Raw genomic sequence first — 20,843 nt, 5'->3', positions numbered from 1 at the left:
CTATAGAAAACTTTTAGGATATTTTTGCCATTTGAGGTCTTATATCTTCAGAGGACCTTTGGAATGGAAGTCTTCTATTTGTAGAAGATATGTTCTTTGTTTAGAAGGCACCCTATAAAGTCTTCTGTCTAAAGAATCTCTAGAGTATCACATGCCCACATAACACCCCAGGAGATTGTGTTGGTGGTCTTGAGCTATAGGGTATAAAACAATCACCCACGCTGACTATTTTCCATTTTTCTTTAATAAACACCACTTCACTCAATCGTGTTCGCCAACAATCAGTGCTGACCCCATTTGCTATTTCTAATTGCGGTTAAGAGGTTAAAACTTTTTTTTAGATATATCGGCTAGAAATCGTAATGACGAAGCAAAAAATTGTAACAATCTTATGATCAAAGAAACGTGATACAATAAAAAAAATTAAAAAGAAAAATGACAAACGAATCCGGAGAGGTGAAAAAAATAAATAAACAAAAATTTTAATTGGAAGAATTTCATCGTTTATGTACTAAATAAAAGATGAATAGAGGGACTTATTTTCTTCCAGGGAAGGGTAGGACAATTGTCTACAGTAGACTAGCCTATATATCAAACAAGTACTATGTGGTGCGGGAAGGGATAGAGTTGAGCTCTCCAGGCTTTTAATAGCCGTCAGTAGAAAGCAAAATTCAAAACATCGGGATTTTCAATTCGAAAATTTTCTTTAATTATGCCACTTTGCATTTTATCAGCAACTACTACCCATGTATGCAGCTCAGCTGCATATCATCAAACCACAAATATCGCATTACATTACCCTGCCCTGCAATTACAAAATGTTGTAATGCCAGCAACGTCAGATACCTACAGACATAGTAAACGAGACGTCGACGATGGTGATGACGACTGTGACGATGACGATAACAATAGCCACCGAGTAGTAGTAATGAAGTTTGTAACGATGTTACACAGCCGCAGCCACTCCACTCAGCCAGCCACACTCTTAGCTTAACTTTCAAGCAAAGCTTTGGTGGATATCAAGTTTTTTTGAAAATGATTATTTTGACCATGAATTATTTGAGTTGGTGCCTTGTGTTTTTTTGCTGGCCAACTGCTGTGGTAAGAGCAAAAATATATGTTAACCGGCATTTTTTGCTATTGTTGTTGTTGTTTTTGTTGATAGTAAAAACTGGTTATGACGTTTGTCGGTTTGGCGATGGATGATGTTGGATATATAAACCACCATTATTGGCCAAGTAATACCATTTTTATGTTCATGCTGTTGTTGTTATTTTTATGATACACATTATTATTAACATCAACAGGTTGCTATGTAATAATGCTCATCTTTGCGGCAATTATGTCATTTGCGATTTTTTTCCTTGTACAATTTAATTTTTTTGAAAAAGAAGTGTTGATAAAAATTTTATTAAACTTGGAAAATTGATGTATATACACAGAAGATTTTTAGTGGTATTCTATTAGGACAGGAAACCTTTAGGGGAATTCTGTATACATAATAGGTGCTGAGGTTTTCTATACACAGAAGATAGCCTGGTGGTTTTCTAAATATAGAAGAGTTCATTTTTTTATATTTCAAGAAACAAACTCTTCAGGTCGAAATAATTTATTTGTATTAAAAAAAAAACACACACACAGAGATGCTTAGAGTACGTGGGTACCTACCTTGCGGTCTTACCCCACGGTGCTGTAAACACCAGTTAATACAAAGCGTCAACCAACGCCCCCACACCGAAATGCAGGTACCAATCGATCGATCACACGTATTTGGACGCGATCACCTCCTTGGATGAGGAGCGGAGCCCATCTAAAACTCCTGCCTTTCTATGGGTCAGGCACCCGGTTGTAATGCAACTCCACACCGAGTCAAAGCTCTCCCCGCGATTTGGGTACAAACCACAACCAGCACGATGCTCCCCGAAGGGCCAACACCAACTGCCAGGCTAGATCCGCAGACCTAGGGGCCCTGACACCCGTGCTACCGAAACCTTCGGTCAGGTTCATAGCCAAAGCTATTACCAGTAGAACCCCAAACAGTTCGAGACTGGTCACTCACAGACTATAGCCTCTGCCCAGCTTCATAGCCAAAGCTACTACCATTAGGACTAAACATGCAGGCTCTCTACAATGAAACAATTGCTGAAAGGGGATACAATGCAAAAGTGGCCACCAACATCACACGATATTGGTAGCCACCATGCATCTCACCCCTCCCAACAATTATTCCACAAGCCTGCTAGTCCGGGAATGGTCCCCCACAGACTAAACTCTGCACGTTTTCGTAGCCGAAGCTACTACCATTTGAACTTGTAACTGCAGGCTCTCCACAATGGAATGACCATAAAGAGAGGATGAAAACAGATGCAAAAACCAACACCTCTCGATGCTAATTCCCACACCGTCTCCATCCTGACCCAATGATCATTCCACAAGCCTACAAAGTTCGGGAATGGTGACCCTACTAGTTTCGATCCACGATCCGGGACTAGTAAACCCAAAGACACCAAACACACCACCGGAACACCAGAATGCCCTCACGGGCATTCCGCACAACACACACACACCAAACAACAAAACCTCCCAACCTCACCACAGTCCACACAACCATCCACACAGGACAGTGACCGCAACCACTCGGGTATCCGGCCCGTCGGATCAAACACACTGGACAGTGACTAAACACCCTCACGGATGTCCAGCCCGTCGGACCAAGCACCCGAACAACGAGCAATCAAGGGCCCCAGCCAAACACGTCTAAACAGACGGTTCGACACCACCAACAGACAACCAGCGACCGAAACCACCACCGCAACACAACCTCCCATCAGACCACACATCTCACACCCACACAGGACAGTGACCATAACCACTCGGGTATCCGGCCCGTCGGATCACACACTCAGGACAGTGACTAGACACCCTCACGAATGTCCAGCCCGTCGGACCAAACACCCGAAAACCATCAACCAATGGCCATAGCCAAACACGTCCATACGGACAGTTCGGCACCACCAACAGACACAGCGACCAGCACCTACCCATACAGACACACACACACACACACGCAGAGCGACAAACCAAACCAACACCACCTCCAGCGCAACCACACACCTCACCCCAAGCGCCACTACACTACCATAGGCATGACAATGCAGTAGGCACCAGCAACCACCAACACCACGAGCAAGCAACCACTCACCACGGCAGCTTAGCGGAGTCGGTGCATGACTTCCACAGAATGGAGCCACACACCAATACCGCTCAACTGCCAACCTCCGAGGCCAGCAAAACGATGAGCCGGCACAGGGAAACGCTAAGCAGCTCATGAACAGGACCATACACCAGATGACGACTAGCTCCGAGGATCACCTCCACTAAGTCTAGTCCTTCTCCTAGTAAACACCTCCCTCGCAAACACGCCAAGTGCCGCATATGTCTCGTCCCCCACGACCGAAGCTGTTAGATCCCTACCATCCCGGGTACTGCGAATACCCATTCTGGCCAAGTCTCTAACGTCATCATAAAACATGCACTGAGTCAGTACGTGCATGACATCCTCAGGTCCCCCACCACAACCACAATCCGGAGAGTCAGACAAAGTTCGCCTATGCAAAAACGCATTCAACGAACCGTGCCCCGTCAGTAAATACCCCAGACTAAGACCAAAGCCAAAGTCTGGTCGATCCTGTACGAAGGTCACGTCTTTGATAAAGGCGTACGTCACCCGACCATTATTACTCTCATTCCATCTTGTCTGCCACCTAGACACAAGTCGCTCATTTACGAGTTCTTTGTTCCTCCTCATATCCCCGGCCAGTTCAGATGCGGAAATCCAATCAACTTCAGAGAGCGGCAGTCCCTTCTTGATCTTAAAGATGATAGCTCTGCGCATCACCTCCAAGTCAAGGGGTGCTGCCCCTAACAGAACCTGCAAAGCATCCGTAGATACAGTCCTACAAACGGGCATACTCGCTAACAGCATAATCCTTTGAATAGATTGGATCTTGCGCAGGCCCACCGAAGTGGTTACTGCCTTATACCACACAGGTGCACCAAATGTTGCGCAAGCAACAAAAAGTCCACCATATATGGTACGGACAGCACGCCTGCCCAAGCCCCAATCGCTCCGAAGGATACGCTTAACTTTCCCTGCCAGTGCTAACATCTTCTCTCTGACATAATCAAAATGAGCAGTGAAATTCATGCGTTCAGCAACCATGATCCCAAGATACTTGACCTTGGAAACGAAACCAATACTAACACCACCAGAACGAATGAGTGGCGGACGACTGTGCGACAATCTCCCTTTAAGGAGCATCGTCGAAGTCTTGTCGAAAGCCACCTCCACACCAACACGACCACCCCACTCATTCGCTATGCGCATAGCCACCTCACCCCGACTCTCCAGCTCGGCACGAGACCGGCCTTCGATAAGAATGAGAAGGTCATCCGCATACGCACACACCTTAAAGGATGCAGCCAATGAGCGCAACAAGGTATCCATCATGAGATTCCATATATATGGACCACAGATGGAACCCTGAGGACACCCACGGGATACATCCCTATAAACTGTGTCGCTGGCACCTACCACACACGCCTTTCTATTACTAAAATAACTCTGCCAAAGATCTAACTCACGACAACCAATTTCCTCCAACCGCGTGAGCACTCTATCCCAAGAGAGATAGTCGAAAGCGCCTTTGAAATCTACGAATATGCCCAACACATACTTGGCATTCGACTGACTAACTGCATCACTAACATACAGCCAAGCATCCTCCACACCTCTGCCTTGCCTAAACCCGAACTGCTCTGTGGCAAAACCGTCGCTATAGCTCTCCAAAAGTCGTGCCACCATTACCCTCTCCAAAGCTTTCGCAAGCTCCGGAAGGAGACTGATGCCACGATAGGAGCGGGGATTGCTCCTATCCCTATCTGGGGCCTTAAGGAGAACCACAACGCGTGCCACTTTCCACACGGAAGGAAAATATCCTGTTCTAAGGCAACTCTCAAAAATTGATTCGATATGGGCCGGAATGGCTTTCCAGATGGCCTTAAGCATCCTTCCAGTCATTCCGTCCATACCGGGCGACTTTCCACATTTGATCCGACCAATACTTACGTCCACTTCCGAACTATCCAGAGGAGGCGCATCAGCAATCTCCACCACAGGTGGAATATCACCAACACGTTCAGCATCTGGGAAAAAAGATGTCAGTAACGTCTCTATACACTCACTCCAAGAAGACAACGAATTGCCAGCTTGGAGGGCCGTCACGTCGGTCACTCTACCTTTACCTCTGCACACTTTGTACACGGTACCCCAGGGGTCATCCCTATTGTCCAGTACAAATCTCCTCCAATCTTCGTCTTTAACCCTAGCTAAACTGTCTTTGTACGTCCTAAGACAACCAAGATATTCATTCTTACGCTGAGCTAGGTCCTCCGCATTAGCCCGCCTAGCCCTTTGGAAAAGTCTCCTAAGGCGTCGAACTGACCTCCGCATCAGATCTAACTCACGGGTCCACCACGGGACCTTGCTTGGCTTAGCCTCTCGGCGTCTACCAAGGTGCGCATCATTCACTGCACACATCCACTGATCTACCTTGCTTATCCGATCGTCTATCGTCAGTAGCCTAAAGTCCTCTATTGGCATAGCTGCCTCCCTGACACGATCCGAGTATAATCCCCAGTCCACGTCTCTGTCCCGCCACTTGCGAGACCGTTCGGGAACCCTCGTTCGTTGATGGAAAGTGACATCAACCGTAATTGGCCGATGATCACTTACCCCCCAACTGTCCTCAACACCCCACCTAAAATCAAAGGCTGTCAGCGCTGCCCCATTTACAGCCGTCACGTCGATGTCACTAGCACCATTGGGTCCATCGAAAGTATATAAACTACTCGGCTCATTTAAGACACCGAGTTCCACCGAAAGCATCCATTCACTAAGCATTACGCCCCGGTCGATACTCCTTGAACTGGCCACATGACCAGCTACCTTGGAGTACCACATGGGCGAGCTCGCATTCGCATCAAGAGCCACGATGAGCGGACTACCACTAACAAGCAGCAGAACCGCATCCATATACTCAAGATAGGGACCCAATGGTTCACTATACCTACAGTAGACGCTAGCCAGAAGCATCGTCCCAAAACCCCCTTCAATCCGGACACAAACGCCCCACTGGCTGCTACTAACGACGGTACAGTCAACGTCCCTGTCACAAATAACAATAGCAGAGTCTCCATTCAGTACGTTTTGTTCCCTTCATCCATATATTGGTTCCTTGGCGCGTCAATTACTTAAAATCAATCGATAATATAAAAGGGAGCTATATCTAAATCTCAACCGATTTTCACGAAACTTGGCAGACATCACTACAGGTTCAATTCAGTATGCCATGCCAAATTTCGTGCAAATCGAAAGATATATAGGGACTTTGGTGCACCATTTACATAAAATCGGACGAAACTATATATGGGAGCTATATCCAAATCTGGGCCGATATTCATTCTAGGCTCAATCCAGTACGTCGTGCCAAATTTCGTGCAAATCGAAAGATATACAGGGACTTTGGTGCACCATTTACATTAAATCGGACGAAACTATATATGGGAGCTATATCTAAATCTGGGCCGATTTTCACGAAACTTGGCGGACATCATTCTAGACCTAATTCAGTACACTGTGCCAAATTTCGTGCAAATCGAAAGATATAAAGGGACATTGGTGCACCATTTACGTTAAATCGGACGAAAATATATATGGGAGCTATATCTAAATCTTAACAGATTTTTCCCAATTTCAATAGGGTTCGTCCTTGGGCCAAATAAGTGAGCTGTGCCAAATTTCATCCAATTCGGATTATAAATGCGACCTGTACTTTGTTTACAATTTAACACCAACAGACAGACGGACGGACGGACATACATAAATCGACTCCGAAAGTGATTCTATGCATATTCTCAAAAGGAACTATGTGTCTATCTCGATTCCTTTTGCCTGTTATAAACCATTGGACACCTATTTGAGATCTTCTGTCTCAAAAAGTAATCATAAAATTAGTCGTTTTTTCAGAGGTCTCCGGGAGACCCCCCTAAGTCTTATGATTACCGAAGAGCGTAGATGTTTTAAAAAATATTTTTAAAGAGATCAGTGAAGCATCGATTTTTAAGCAATATTTTTATACACTCAGCCTTATGGCTAATAATCGAAATATTAGTTTTAGATCCCATGTTTCTTTGGCGCAAATCCGTTTCTGACCATTTGGAGTCTGTCCAGCTGGTGGGCACGATAACTCTCGAAGGAAGTAACCGATTTTATTCAAAAATTTACACATCTTAATATTTATTCCAAACGGAGGATATCGGTCCACTCCTTCTGCTACCTCCCACATAAATATTTGTAAACATCATATGAAGCGAACGAAACATCCAATATCATTGAAACTTTGCACAGATCGAGTCCGATAATGGGACAAATTGGTTCACTCCTTTTGGTACCTTCACCACAAAGTGTCAAAATTTTTAAATATTAGGTCGAAGAAAAAGAAATCCATTATATGTCGATTAAATCGGAAAAATGATCGAAGTTGACCGGCATGTTAGCAGTCGTAACATCGCCCAGGAGCTAATAATCAACCATAAAACTATTTTAAACCATTTACATTTACAAAAAAAGCTGGATTCAAAAGAACCTCGATGTTTGGGTGCCACCCCAATTAACAGTAAAAAATAAAATGGATCGAATTTCCATGTGCCAAGCCTTGGCCAAACGGAATGAGAAAGACCCATTTCATAAACGGAGATTAGAAATGGATGGACATACGATAGCCCTGTGCGAAAACGGTCGTGGCCAAAGAGCGGTGAAGCACCTCAAACGGTGGCCAAACCAGGTCTAACGGCCTGGAAGGCCCCGCTATGCATTTGGTGGGACTGGAAGGGGATTATTTATTATGAGTTGCTTCCATATGGCCAAACGCTAAATTCTGATCTCTACTGTCAACAACTGGTCGGTTTGAAGATAGCAATTGACCAGAAACGGCTAGAATTGGCCAACAGGAGATGTGTCGTGTTCCATTAGGACAATGCTAGGCCACACACAGCTACAGTGACTCGCCAGAAACTTCGGTAGCTTGGTTGGGAAGTTTTAATGCATCCGCCATACAGTCCGGCCTTAGCACCAAGCGATTATCATCTTTTTCGTGCATTGCAAAATTTTCTTAAAAGATAAAAAATTGGTATCTAGGGAGGATTGTGAACTACTCGACAACTAGAGTTTTTTTTTTTTTTTGCAAATAGAGAGCAGGACTTCTATGAGAAAGGCAGTATGAAGTTACCTTTAAAATGGCAACATATCATACAACAAAACTGTGCACATGTGGGCCAAATCGGACATTCCGCAGCATGTTAAATAAAGCCCTGTAGTTCATATAAAGAAAATAATGGATTTCTTTTTCCCGCGAACCTCCCACGATGCAAAACGACCGCAGCCAGCACGCTCACCACCAACAACCGCACCAACACCCATCGCCACCCGGTGCACCAACCCACCACCACCCGGTGCAACCGACTAAATCCACCTGCGAGGGCAACCTCCACTAAGTGCTGTCCTTCTCCTAAATGTTTCACGAGCAAAACTACTTAAACAACTAAAGGTCCGATCGTCTTCAATAACTCTACTGAAATCTCACCCCGACCCTCCCTTCTACATACCCATACTTCCTAAATCTCTAATGTCATCATAGTAACAGCATTCCGTCAGTATATGCTTCCAGTCCTCAGTCATCCCGCACCCACATAAATCCGTCTGGGACAGGCCTCTTTCATGCAGAAACGGATTGAGAGAACCATGCCCCGTCAGTACAAAACCAGTACTTAAGCCGAAGCGAAAGTCTGGCCGGTCCACAACGAACGTTGCGTCACGAATAAATTCGTACGTCACCCTCCCTTTGTCACTTTGTCTTTTGTGTTGTGTTAAAATCGATATGGATATAGAAAACTTCTAAAGTAACTCAAAATCTGATGATTATTTATTCTATAGATGAAAAATCCGCCAATCGAACAGATAGATTTTTTTAAAAAATAAACTATTTTTCCAAAGTAGGATATATTTTTATTAAACCTTTTCTAAAAATAATCTCCAACGTACCCCCAAACCTTTTCAGTTTCCAAAGATTTGCCAAAAACCATTAAAATCACTTCGGAAGCATTTCCCCAAACTTTTTCCATATTAGGCAAAACAAAACATTCATTTTTATGAAATAACTCTTGACATAAATCACCATTAAATTATTTTCAAATAAAAGAAAAGATATTCAAGTCTGGCGGCAAGTGTACTAAAGCCAAAAAGAAAAGAACCGGTTACCAGCATTTTTCTTCGACATTTCAGACATGAAAAGAAACAGACAAACAAACAGAAAAAAATCTTGGAAAATCTTCAAGAAAAGCGAAAAGTTAAGAGTAAGAGTTATGCAAGAAAAAAGGCAAAAACAACGAAGAAAAAAATTTAAAAAAAAACTTTAGAAGTTTCTTAATAACAAATGAAAAAAATTGGCAAATTCTAATGGAAGGGAGAAGAAACTACAACAAGACGTAGAAGCAGACAAATACTGAAAGAAATGAAAATGAAAACCTGAAACTAAAAACCAAAAACTATGTTGTAATAACAACATGAAAAACTTTTGTATTTGCAATAACACCAACCAACAATCCGACAAGAAGAAAACAACAACAAAATAAGGAAACCAGAATGCTGCCATAACACCACCGTCCGCAGTCTTGGATAAGTGCAGAACACACACAAGTGCCGTCGAATGAAAACCCCTCCGAAGCTGAAGAAGAAATCTATACTCCACACATGACGAACAACGTATGTGTGTGTGTGTGTGGAAGCTCAAGAAGAAGACAGACACAAGATGCAGACACAATGCCAGCAAGTTCTTTGTCGGGGTGTGGAGGCAGCAGGCGACTGAGCCAGACGACACCGCCAAAAGGAAATGAACAAGTTTTCTGGTAACCGGAAAATATAAACAATTTGAAGCTGTTAACATGCTGGCTGACTGGCAGGGTAGCCTAGCCCAGGCTAAGTCGGTAAATGTATGGCAAGTTAGAGGGGGCTATTGGCACACAAACACAACAGGTGTGAATGTGTTGAAAAGTCTTGGATTACAACCAGAGAACAGTGAGAGCCTGAGTAAAAAAATCTTCAGGTCCTACGAAGGATAATTTTTTCTATAGAAGAAAATTCCTCTATTGAAAAAAAATCCTCAGGTCCGGCTGATGCTTTTTTATAGAAAAAAATACCTCTGAAGTCTGCTATTTCCTATAGAAAAAATTCCTCAGATACCTCTGAGAACTATCTTTTCTATAGAATAGAAATGCCTCAGATACCTCTCAGCATTGCTTTTTCTATAGAAGAAATTCCTCAGACTGTTTTTTCAAAAAAAAAAAACCTTTTTCTATAGAAAAATATTCCTCAGATACCTCTGAGGATTGCTTTTTCTATAGAAAAATATTCCTCAGGTACCTCTGAGGATTGCTTTTTCTATAGAAAAATATTCTTCAGATACCTCTGAAGATTGCTTTTTCTATAGAAAAATATTCCTTAGATACCTCTGAGGATTGCTTTTTCTATAGAAAAATATTCCTCAGATACCTCTGAGGATTGCTTTTTCTATAGAAAAATATTCCTCAGATACCTCTGAGGATTGCTTTTTCTATAGAAAAATATTCCTCAGATACCTCTGAGGATTGCTTTTTCTATAGAAAAATATTCCTCAGATACCTCTGAGGATTGCTTTTTCTATAGAAAAATATTCCTCAGATACCTCTGAGGATTGCTTTTTCTATAGAAAAATATTCCTCAGATACCTCTGAGGATTGCTTTTTCTATAGAAAAATATTCCTCAGATACCTCTGAGGATTGCTTTTTCTATAGAAAAATATTCGTCAGATACCTCTGAGGATTGCTTTTTCTATAGAAAAATATTCGTCAGATACCTCTGAGGATTGCTTTTTCTATAGAAAAATATTCGTCAGATACCTCTGAGGATTGCTTTTTCTATAGAAAAATATTCGTCAGATACCTCTGAGGATTGCTTTTTCTATAGAAAAAAATTCTGAGGTCTGAGGTCTTCTTTTTCTATAGAAAAAAAATCCTCAGGTCCCCTGAGGTCTTCTTTTTCTATAGAAAAAAATTCCTCAAAAACCTCTGAGGATAGCTTTTTCTATAGAAAAAAATCCTCAGAAACCTAAGAGGATGGCTTTTTCTATAGAAAAAATTCCTCAGAAACCTCTGAGGATGGCTTTTTCTACAGAAACAAATTCCTCAGATACCTCTGAGGATGGCTTTTTCTATAGAAAAAAATTCCTCAAAAACCTCTGAGGATAGCTTTTTCTATAGAAAAAAATCCTCAGAAACCTAAGAGGATGGCTTTTTCTATAGAAAAAATTCCTCGGGACCCCTGAGGTCTTCTTTTTCTATAGAAAAAATTTCTCAGGACCCCTTAGGTCTTCTTTTTCTATAGAAAAAATTCCTCAGGACCCCTGAGGACTTGTTTCTCTATAGAAAAAAATCCTCAGGACCCCTGAGGTCTGTTGTTTCTATAGAAAAAAATTCCTCAGGAAACCTGAGGTCTTCCTTTTCTATAAAAAAAATCCTCAGATACCTCTGAGGATTGCTTTTCTGAGGACCCTGAGGTCTTCTTTTTCTATACAAAAGAATTCCTCAGGACCCCTGAGGTCTTCTTTTTCTATAGAAAAAAATCCTCAGGACCCCTGAGGTCTTCTTTTTCCATAGAAAAAAATTCCTCAGGACCGCTGAGGTCTGTTTTTCTATAGAAAAAAATCCTCAGGACCCCTTAAGTCTGTTTTTCTATAGAAAAAATCCTCAGGGCCCCTGAGATGTGTTTTTCTATAGTAAACAATTTCTCAGATACCCTAGGGTCTTGAGAAATTTTCTCCCACTGTGTTTATTTAATTGTGTCCCGGAATCGGTGTCTGCAATAGCAACCATAATCAAGTCAATATGCCTCCGCTCTAGTGTTGAAGTTATGTGATGATTGTTATTGTCGTCTAGTTTTTGTTGGTTTTTGCGGCACAAAAGCCGGTTGGCTGGCTGGCTGACTGCCTGCTGAAAACTAAGACGGCATGCAGACACTACCATTGAAACAACCCAAAATAAGCACACACCAGGCCATGCCAGACCAGATCCGACCGAACCGATCAACTGGGAAAGGAGAAGTTGAAGAAAAACGCAAATGGAAACCTTGAAGAAACCAGTTCTCCAATTCTAATGTCAATGCCATTACAAACAAGTTGACGGGGATTGTGAAGCATGGCTGGATGCAGGCAGCAGCAGCTGCTGCTGCATCAGCCATCCTCGACGTCACTGCCACCGCCAAAAACCAGCATGGTGTTTGGTGGCTGGTTATTGTTAGCAATTGTGGTTTGTTGCAGCATGCAACACACACTGCAGCTTGTGGTACCAACACACACGTACACTCGTATTAAACAATTACTCAAGCAAAATATTCGTCGAAAGATGTTGGGAGATTGGAGGAGAGTCGAGGCACTCCACCACAACATTGTGATTGTTAACAGCAACAACATTTGACATAACCACAAATCAACAAAAACAACAACAACCAACCAGTGACTGATTTTCGTTGTTACCTAACATTGGATGCAATAATCTGCTAGTGATGTGGAAATTGAGAAGAGAACGGGTAATCCGAATTTGAATTGCAGAAGAATAGGATTGATTTATTTATTATTATTAATTTTTTTTTTTTTTTGAAGTCTCTGAATATTCCCTTGGGTCAAATTGTATCCTATCAGAGCACCTAGACTTAGCCTCAGGTAATTTTCCTATTTGGATCCTATCCAAAATTTATTTCAAATCGAATGTTTGGTACTTACTTGAATCCTTTGTCATCGTCAATGCCATTGACAACACCATTCGTTGTGGTCACTTGGTCATCCTTCTTCAGACCATTTGTGTCAAAAGGAGAATTAGCCTTCTCTTTATCGTCGTGAGACTGGAATGAGAACAAAAAAGAAAATAAATGTAATGGAAATTGTAACTCATACTAAAGACCAATAAAAAGACCTCAAACGTCCTGAGGAGTTTTTTCCATGAAAAACTGATATCAGTAGACCTGAGAAATTGTTTTCCACAGAAAAACAGACCTCAGAAGATTTGAGCATTTTTTTTTTCTATAGAAAAACAGGTCTCAGAGAACCTGAGGAATTTTTTTATAGAAAAACACACTTCAATTGTTTTTATAGAAAACCAGAACTCAGGAGATCTGAGTATTTTTTCTATATAAAAAACCGACCTCAGGAGATCTGAGTATTTTTTCTATATAAAAAACCGACCTCAGGAGACCTGAGGAATTTTTTTCTATAGAAAAGGAAGACCTCAGGGGTCCTAATGATTTTTTTTCAGGGAACCTGACTATTTTTTTATAAAAAATAAGACCTTAGAAGAAAGCGACCTGAGGATTTTTTTTATAGAAAAACAGGCCTCAAGCGACCAAAGGATTTTTTCTATTGAAAAACAGACCTTAGGAGGCTTGATTTTTTTTCAACAGAAAATCAGACCTGAGGAATTTATTTCTATAGAAAATCAGAACTCAGTAGACCTGAGATTTTTTTAATAGAAAAATACACTGTAGCCCTGATATTTTTTCTATAGAATACTATACCTCAGTTGACCTAAGGAATCTTCTCTATAGAGAACAGACCTCAACGGACTCGAATTTTTTACTATAGCAAAAATTGACCCATGGGTCCTGAGAACTTGTTTCTCCTGAGGAGTATTTTCTATAGAAAAAGCCACCCTAAGTGGACTTGACTTCTTTTTATTTAAACAAGCCCTCACTGAGGCCCGACATTTAAAATACGAAAAAATTATTGAGGCTTTTATGGAGGCTATGCCATGGTAAATTCCAGCCAACAGAAAACAAAGACCTTGAACATACTAAAAATGATGCGTGAGCTTTGTATGGGTCTAGTAGAATCATAAATATATCTAACATATTCCGTAAGAAAGCTGGTTACCCACCCATGTCCTAGACTATCAAAATTACAGCCAACTTCGTAATTATAAAATATAGTCACTTTGGTTGGAAAATACGCATAGGGCCATTAAAATAACATTTAAAAGGCTGAACTTGTATATGGGAGGCTATATCCAAAGATCGACCGATACTTGAAATTTTTGCTAGGAATATCTGTATTCTAATGAAAACCTAAAATATCCGATTACAACCAATTCGATTGAAAACCCTGACTGAAATTCTCAAAATACCGAAAATTAGCGCAATCTTTATATGGGGTCTACATCAGAACATGGACCGACATTCGTAATTTATAATAGGAAGACTTGCAAAGCAATGGAAATTGAAAATATCAGATTACAGCCGATACATTTGAAAACGTGTATTCAAAATATCGAATAATGGGGGCTACCCGTTATATGTATGCTACCCTGAAAGTTAGGCCTATATTGATACTTTTTGGTAAGGAAACTTTCTGCACAAAGTCAATTCGAAATTCTAAATTCCTCGGTCGGAAAACGTGACAAAAATTCTCAAAATAACAAATATTGGGAGGGTACCAAAAACAATTGGACCAATATTGATAATTTTTGGTACGAAGATTAACCTTATTTTTTAACTTGGTTTTTGGTAAAAAATCGGCGATTTTCCAAAAATATTTTTTCAAAGGTCCACCATTTTGTTAATTTTAGAGCGAAGTCAATAATCCTAGTTCATACGAGAGCCAGACATGTACTCTTTCTATCACCGTTGGAATTTTCGGATTCCGATGTTCCAGTGAGGAGTTATCACGCCCGCCATCAAAAATAAGGACTTTTCTTTAATTACAAAATTACAACAACAACTGTGCAAAGTTACAAACCTTAAAAAACATTGGTATTGATTTACCAGCCCATTGAAAATCTTGAAAAATTAAAATCGAGAATAGAGGGGGTTCCCTTAAATAAACTTTCTGAAGATTTTTCAACCAATGAGAACCCAAAATATCCAATTACGGTCGATTCGATTATGTCGATAATGAATAATGAAGGGAATGTCTCTATATTAACGACGTGACCCCGCTATAAAAAAGAAGAACAATATATCGAGCTCGCAATCTCTACTACTTCAAGATGTTGCTGGTGTTTGCTATAGAAAAACAACTCTCAGAGGTCCTAAAGAAAATTTTCGATGGAAAAAACACCTCTGGGAATTTTTGTTGCGAAAAAGAAAACCTCAAGTGACCTTATATATTTTTTTGTAAAAACAACCCTCAGGGGACCGGGGGATTTTTACTGTAGGGACGCAGGCACCAGAAGTGAGCGGAGAAATTGTTTTCTTGTGGGGACAAAATGAATAATTTGATTAGAAAAATAACCCTCATAGAGGGCTAAAGAGTTTTTTTTTTTTTTTTTTTTTTTTTTTGTACAAAAAGATTTATTTTCTGCAGAAGAGGTCCCTCAGGAGATCTAAATATATTTTTATACTAAACCAATTTTCAATGGACATGAGGAATTTTTCTAAAGAAAAACATCCCTCAGGGTAGATAAGGATTTTGCTCTAGAAGATAAATCCTCAGGAGACCTGATAAATTTGTTTTCAGAAATGAAATCCTCAGAGAAATTAAAACTTTAATGGACCTGAGGAACTTTCAGGTGATTTTAGAATTTCTCAAGGGACATGAGGATTTTTGGTTATTTTAAAAGTAGTTTTGCTTTTATACAAAAAAAACGGTAGGGTCCATGAGGGAGTTGTTGTTGTAGAAAAACGATTTTTAACAAACATTTTTGTCATCAGAGAAGTTTATTTATTTTTAGAAAGCTAATTCTAAGGTTTTCTACGGAAGAACATACATCAATCAGTCTTTAGATTTTTTGTAGAAAAAGAACCATTACATGATTTGTGGTTTTTCTATAAAATAAATAAACAGATCAGATTTTTTTACAAAAAATCACTTTGGATTTTTTTCTATGAAAAGCGGACTTCAGCGAGTCATATAAAATTTACTACTGTATATAATTAGGAGAAGGTATAAAACTGTTCAGTCTTCTGGTACCTGCCTCAAATTAAAAAAAAATGTATTGTTACAAAACCTAATAAAATCCGATAATGGGATCTATAGGGCAACTTCTCCTGTTACCTCTCCATAGCTGGTCAAATCTTTGGTAAGAAAAATATGATGATTACAATTTTATGTAAAAAAAAAATCCTTAGGGCTTCTGATGATCATCTTTGTTTTAAAAAATGCTAAAGACCCTTGAGGATTACCGAACATCAGGAACCTAAGGATTACATTATAGTAGTGGAAAACAATTATTTTCTATATAACTGGTACGCCTCAGGACTTGGGGTTACCTTCTTCAGTCCCTTCTAAGGTCTTTTGGGGATTACTTTTTTCTATAGATATCCACAGGGCCCATATATAGATATTCTAACCCCCCTTGAAGACTCCATCTATAGCTAACTTCCTTTCATAGGTTTCAGAGATTTATATAGAAAAAAATGCTATCTATAATGACTCTCTTCTGCAAAAAAATAAATCTCGTTTTTATTAAACAAAATTAACTCTGCGTTTAGTGATTACAGAATTACCCTGGTCTGGCTAACTTCCTTCCGTTTCAATTACAATAATTCTCTTCTGGAGGAATTCTACATAAGGGGATAGAAGGTATTTTTATTTATCTCCCCCATTACATGTTTACATGTGGATGCTGGTGCATCGCGGTTTACATAGGGTGTTAACTACAAAATTACTGTCGCTGCCGGTTGGTTGATTGGTTCGCATTTACAATTGGACAAAATAAAAAAAAGAATTCCGGATAGGAAATAAACCTCTATAGATAAACAGCCATAGACAGTCAGAACAATTTTTGTGTAAAGCGAATTTATTCGCCACCACTTCATTAAATGAAAATTACCTCCAACACCACCAACAACAACAACAGCAATAATAAAATAAGTAGATAGATATGCAGAAAAGGGCATTGACAACTAATGAGGTTATCTCTTTAGTGTTTGTTGGGTTGGAACGATTGGAAATGCAGTGGGAATTTTATTTAATGTTCACTCAAATTTTCTGTGCGGGCTGCACTATTTGGGGTTTAAGCAGTTACTGTAAAAGAAGAAGCAAATATAGGCCTTATAAATATTTATACGAAAATTCGAGGGAAGGTTGCCAAACAGTCCTCTGTGGACCTAAGAATTTTTCTACGGATTTTTTACGGAACCTCTGAAAAAATAATTCTCATTATTTTTTAATTTTTTTTTTTTGCAATCCTCAGGAGTTCTGAAAAATTATTCGCATTAAAAATTATACTTTCGGGAACCAGATATTTTTTTTATAGAAAAATAACTCTCAGGGGACCCTTAGTGGGTTATATACACCATGTTACGACGAAAATGTCCCTCATCGACATATCGAAGAGAATAGCCAATTTAATTTATTTATTATTATTATTATTATTTTTTTTTTTTTTGCTTCAACTCACCTTATCATTATCATCGAACTTCAGTCCTCTTAAGCGTGGTTCCAAACCGGACAAAGGACTCTCTTTGTTCGTTGGTGATCCACCCAAAACATATTCGACCATTTTAACACCCAAACCACTTGTTGAATCACGAGGACTGTAAAGATAATAAAAAACATAAAATAAATTATTAAAATTAGGAAAAAATTAAATCATTTTTTTTTTATAAAATAATTAATAAAGTCAATTCATGAAAGTAAGGATTTATTGTAAAAATCTGTAAGGAAAGTAGTGAAGTCGGACTAGGCCGACTACATGATACCCTTCACCACTGTAGGTATATTGTACAAATGTATCCTTACAATTGTATCTCAATGAAATTACATTTATTTGTAGCCTATGATAAATTTAATTTCATGCGGGCAGATCTAGTGTCGTCTGCGCATCATGGGACAAATTTATGGAAATTTATAGCAAATTTGATACGTGATATTCGGTACACCACACTGTTAAAAATTTAATTTCAAACAGACACCCGTTCAAAATACATAAGGAAGCTGTGGCTGCATCTGCACCAATTTCAACAAAACGCAATAACGTCATTCAAGTCTCAATTTGATACGTTGTGCAAAATTTCGTATTAATCGAACAAACATAAGGAGTTTGGTTCACCATTTATGCAGGGTGCGCAAAAATTCGCTCGCGAATGATTTAAAATACATTATTTTGTTTGTTGTTGTTTTTAACAGTGCTCGCGAGAATTCGCGAACATTTGTTTTTTGAGTTTTTCAAAAGAATATTCTTCAGCAACAAATGCTCGCGAAAGAATGAATCGACGACACTTGCAGCGAATTTTTATCGTTTGTGAATTTTTCGTACAATGCGAACATTCACGAGAGAATGCAAATGCTTGTGCATTCATTGTAACTTTATCATTCGCGATAAATTGAAAACATTCAAATTCTCGCCCGTGAGCATTCGTGAGAACGAGCGTATTTTAATCATTCTTCGCACCCTACATTTATGTAAAATCGAACGAATACATATGGATATGTTGGAGCTATATCGAAATCTGAACCGATTTTCACGAAACTTAACACACACCACTCCAGACTTCATTCAGTACGCAATGCCAAATTTCGTGCAAATCGAAAGATATATAGGGACTTTGGTGCACTATTTACATAAAATCGGACGAAAATATATATGGGAGCTATATCTAAAGCTGAACCGATTTTCACGAAACTTAACACACATCATTCTAGACCTAAATCATTAGGCTGTGCCAAATTTCGTACAAATCGAAAGATATATAGGACCTTTGGTGCACTATTTCCTGAAATCGGACGAAAATAGATATCTGAGCTATATCTAAAACTGAACCGATTTTCACGAAACTTGACAGACATCACTCTAGACTTAATTTAGTACGTTATGCCAAATTTCATGATATATAGGGACTTTGGTGCACTATTTACCTAAAATCGGACGAAAATATATATGAGAGCTATATCTAAATCTGAACCGATCTTCACGAAATTTAGCACACATCATTTTAGACTCAATTCAGTACGCTATGCCAAATTTCGTGCAAATCGAAAGATATATAGGGACCTTGTGCATTATTTTAATCGGACGAAAATATATATGGGAGCTATATTTAAAACTGAGCCGATTTTCACGAAACTTAACACACATCACTCTAGACTTTATTTAGTACACTATGCCTAATTTCGTGCGAATCGAAGGATTTTAAGGGACTTTGTTGCACTATTTAGCTAAAATCGGACGAAACTATATATGGGAGCTATATCTAACTCTGAACCGATTTTCATGAAACTTAACACACATCACTCTAGACTTAATTCAGTACGCTTTGCCAAATTTCGTGCAAATCGAAAGATATATAGGGATTTTGGTGCACTATTTACCTAAAATCGAACGAAAATATATATGGGAGCTATATCTAAATCTGAACCGATTTTCATGAAACTTAACACACATCACTATGGACTTAATTCAGCACGTTTTGCCAAATTTCGTGAAAATGGAAGGATATATAGGCACTTTGGTGCACTATTTATCTAAAATCGGACGAAAATATATATGGGAGCTATATCTAAATTTCAATAGGGTCCTTGGGCCAAATGAATGAGGTTTGCCAAATTTCCTCCAATTCGAATGAAAAATGCGACCTGTACTTTGTTTACAAGTTAACATGAACAGACGGACGGACGGACATGCATAAATCGGCTCAGAAAGTGATCCTATGCATATTCTCAAAAGGAACCCTGTGTCTATCTCGTTTCCTTTTGTCTGGTACAAACATATGCGCAAAGACATAATACCATGTGCCACAGTGTGCTGAAGGGTATAAATAGAAAAAAAATTAATTTTTTCCTAAAAATAGAGGCGTTTTTATTTATTTATTTTTTTTTTTAAATGGTTTTTAATTTTTTTTAATTTCCATTTATTATTTTTTCAAGGTCTATGGCTATATGTTTGGATTTTTTAAATATATTTCTTCAGCCTTTCCTTGGGCGTGGATTTAAAAAATGTTTTTGGACATGGATTTCAAACTTTTTGTGTAGTCGCATTTAAAAAATTATAATTTTTTGTCTATCCATAGGCGTGGATTCTTAAAAATATATTTTTAAGGCCTATTCCAAGGCGTGCATTAAAAAATGCCGCTCCTTTTATTAAAGAAGACCACAGATTTTTAGAATTTTTTGAAACAGATTTTTACGATTTTTTGGATTTTTTAAAAAAATATTTTTTTCACGAATAAACCAAGGCGTTGATTTTTTTTTTTTTAAATATTTTTTCACTGATTAACCCAGGCTTGGATTTTTTTAAAACATTGTTTCACGGATTAACTGAGGCGTGGATTTTTTTTTAAATATTTGTTCACGGATTAACCGAGGCGTGGATTTTTTTAAAACATTTTTTTCACGGATTAACCGAGGCGTGAATTTTTTTAAAATATTTTTGAAAAAGAAACCCCTAGGCGTGGATTTTTTAAAAAAATATTTTTGAAAAAGAAACCCCTAGGCGTGGATTTTTTTAAAATATTTTTAAAAAGAAATCCCTAGGCGTAAATTTTTTTAAAATATTTTTAAAAAGAAATGCCTAGGCGTGGATTTTTTTTAAATTTTTTTAAAAAGAAATCCCTAGGCGTGGATTTTTTAAAAAAATATTTTTTCACGGATTAACCGAGGCGTGGATTTTTTTAAAATATTTTTTTCACGGATTAACCGAGGGTTGGATTTTTTTTAAATATTTTTTTCACGGATTAACCGAGGGTTGGATTTTTTTTAAATATTTT

General features: G+C 39.0%; 1 protein-coding gene across 1 annotated transcript in view; it reads right to left on the bottom strand.

The window, feature by feature from the left end:
- Window positions 1–20,843, bottom strand: part of LOC133323488 (maternal protein pumilio-like) — a 91,541-nt gene that overhangs the window by 9,151 nt on the left and 61,547 nt on the right. Inside the window, exons 4-5 of the mRNA XM_061532410.1 lie at window positions 17,540–17,675; window positions 12,931–13,049 (exon numbers count right to left, since the gene is read on the bottom strand). Coding sequence (XP_061388394.1) covers window positions 12,931–13,049; window positions 17,540–17,675 — 255 coding nt within the window. The remainder of the gene's footprint in view (window positions 1–12,930; window positions 13,050–17,539; window positions 17,676–20,843) is intronic.

Source organism: Musca vetustissima, unplaced genomic scaffold (assembly GCF_032173495.1).
Source record: "Musca vetustissima isolate MV318-11 ecotype Yass unplaced genomic scaffold, APGP_CSIRO_Mvet_v1 utg2323, whole genome shotgun sequence".
Classification (NCBI taxonomy): domain Eukaryota; kingdom Metazoa; phylum Arthropoda; class Insecta; order Diptera; family Muscidae; genus Musca; species Musca vetustissima.
Note: the sequence above shows the minus strand (reverse complement) of the source record. Positions and strands in the feature narration are given on the sequence as shown.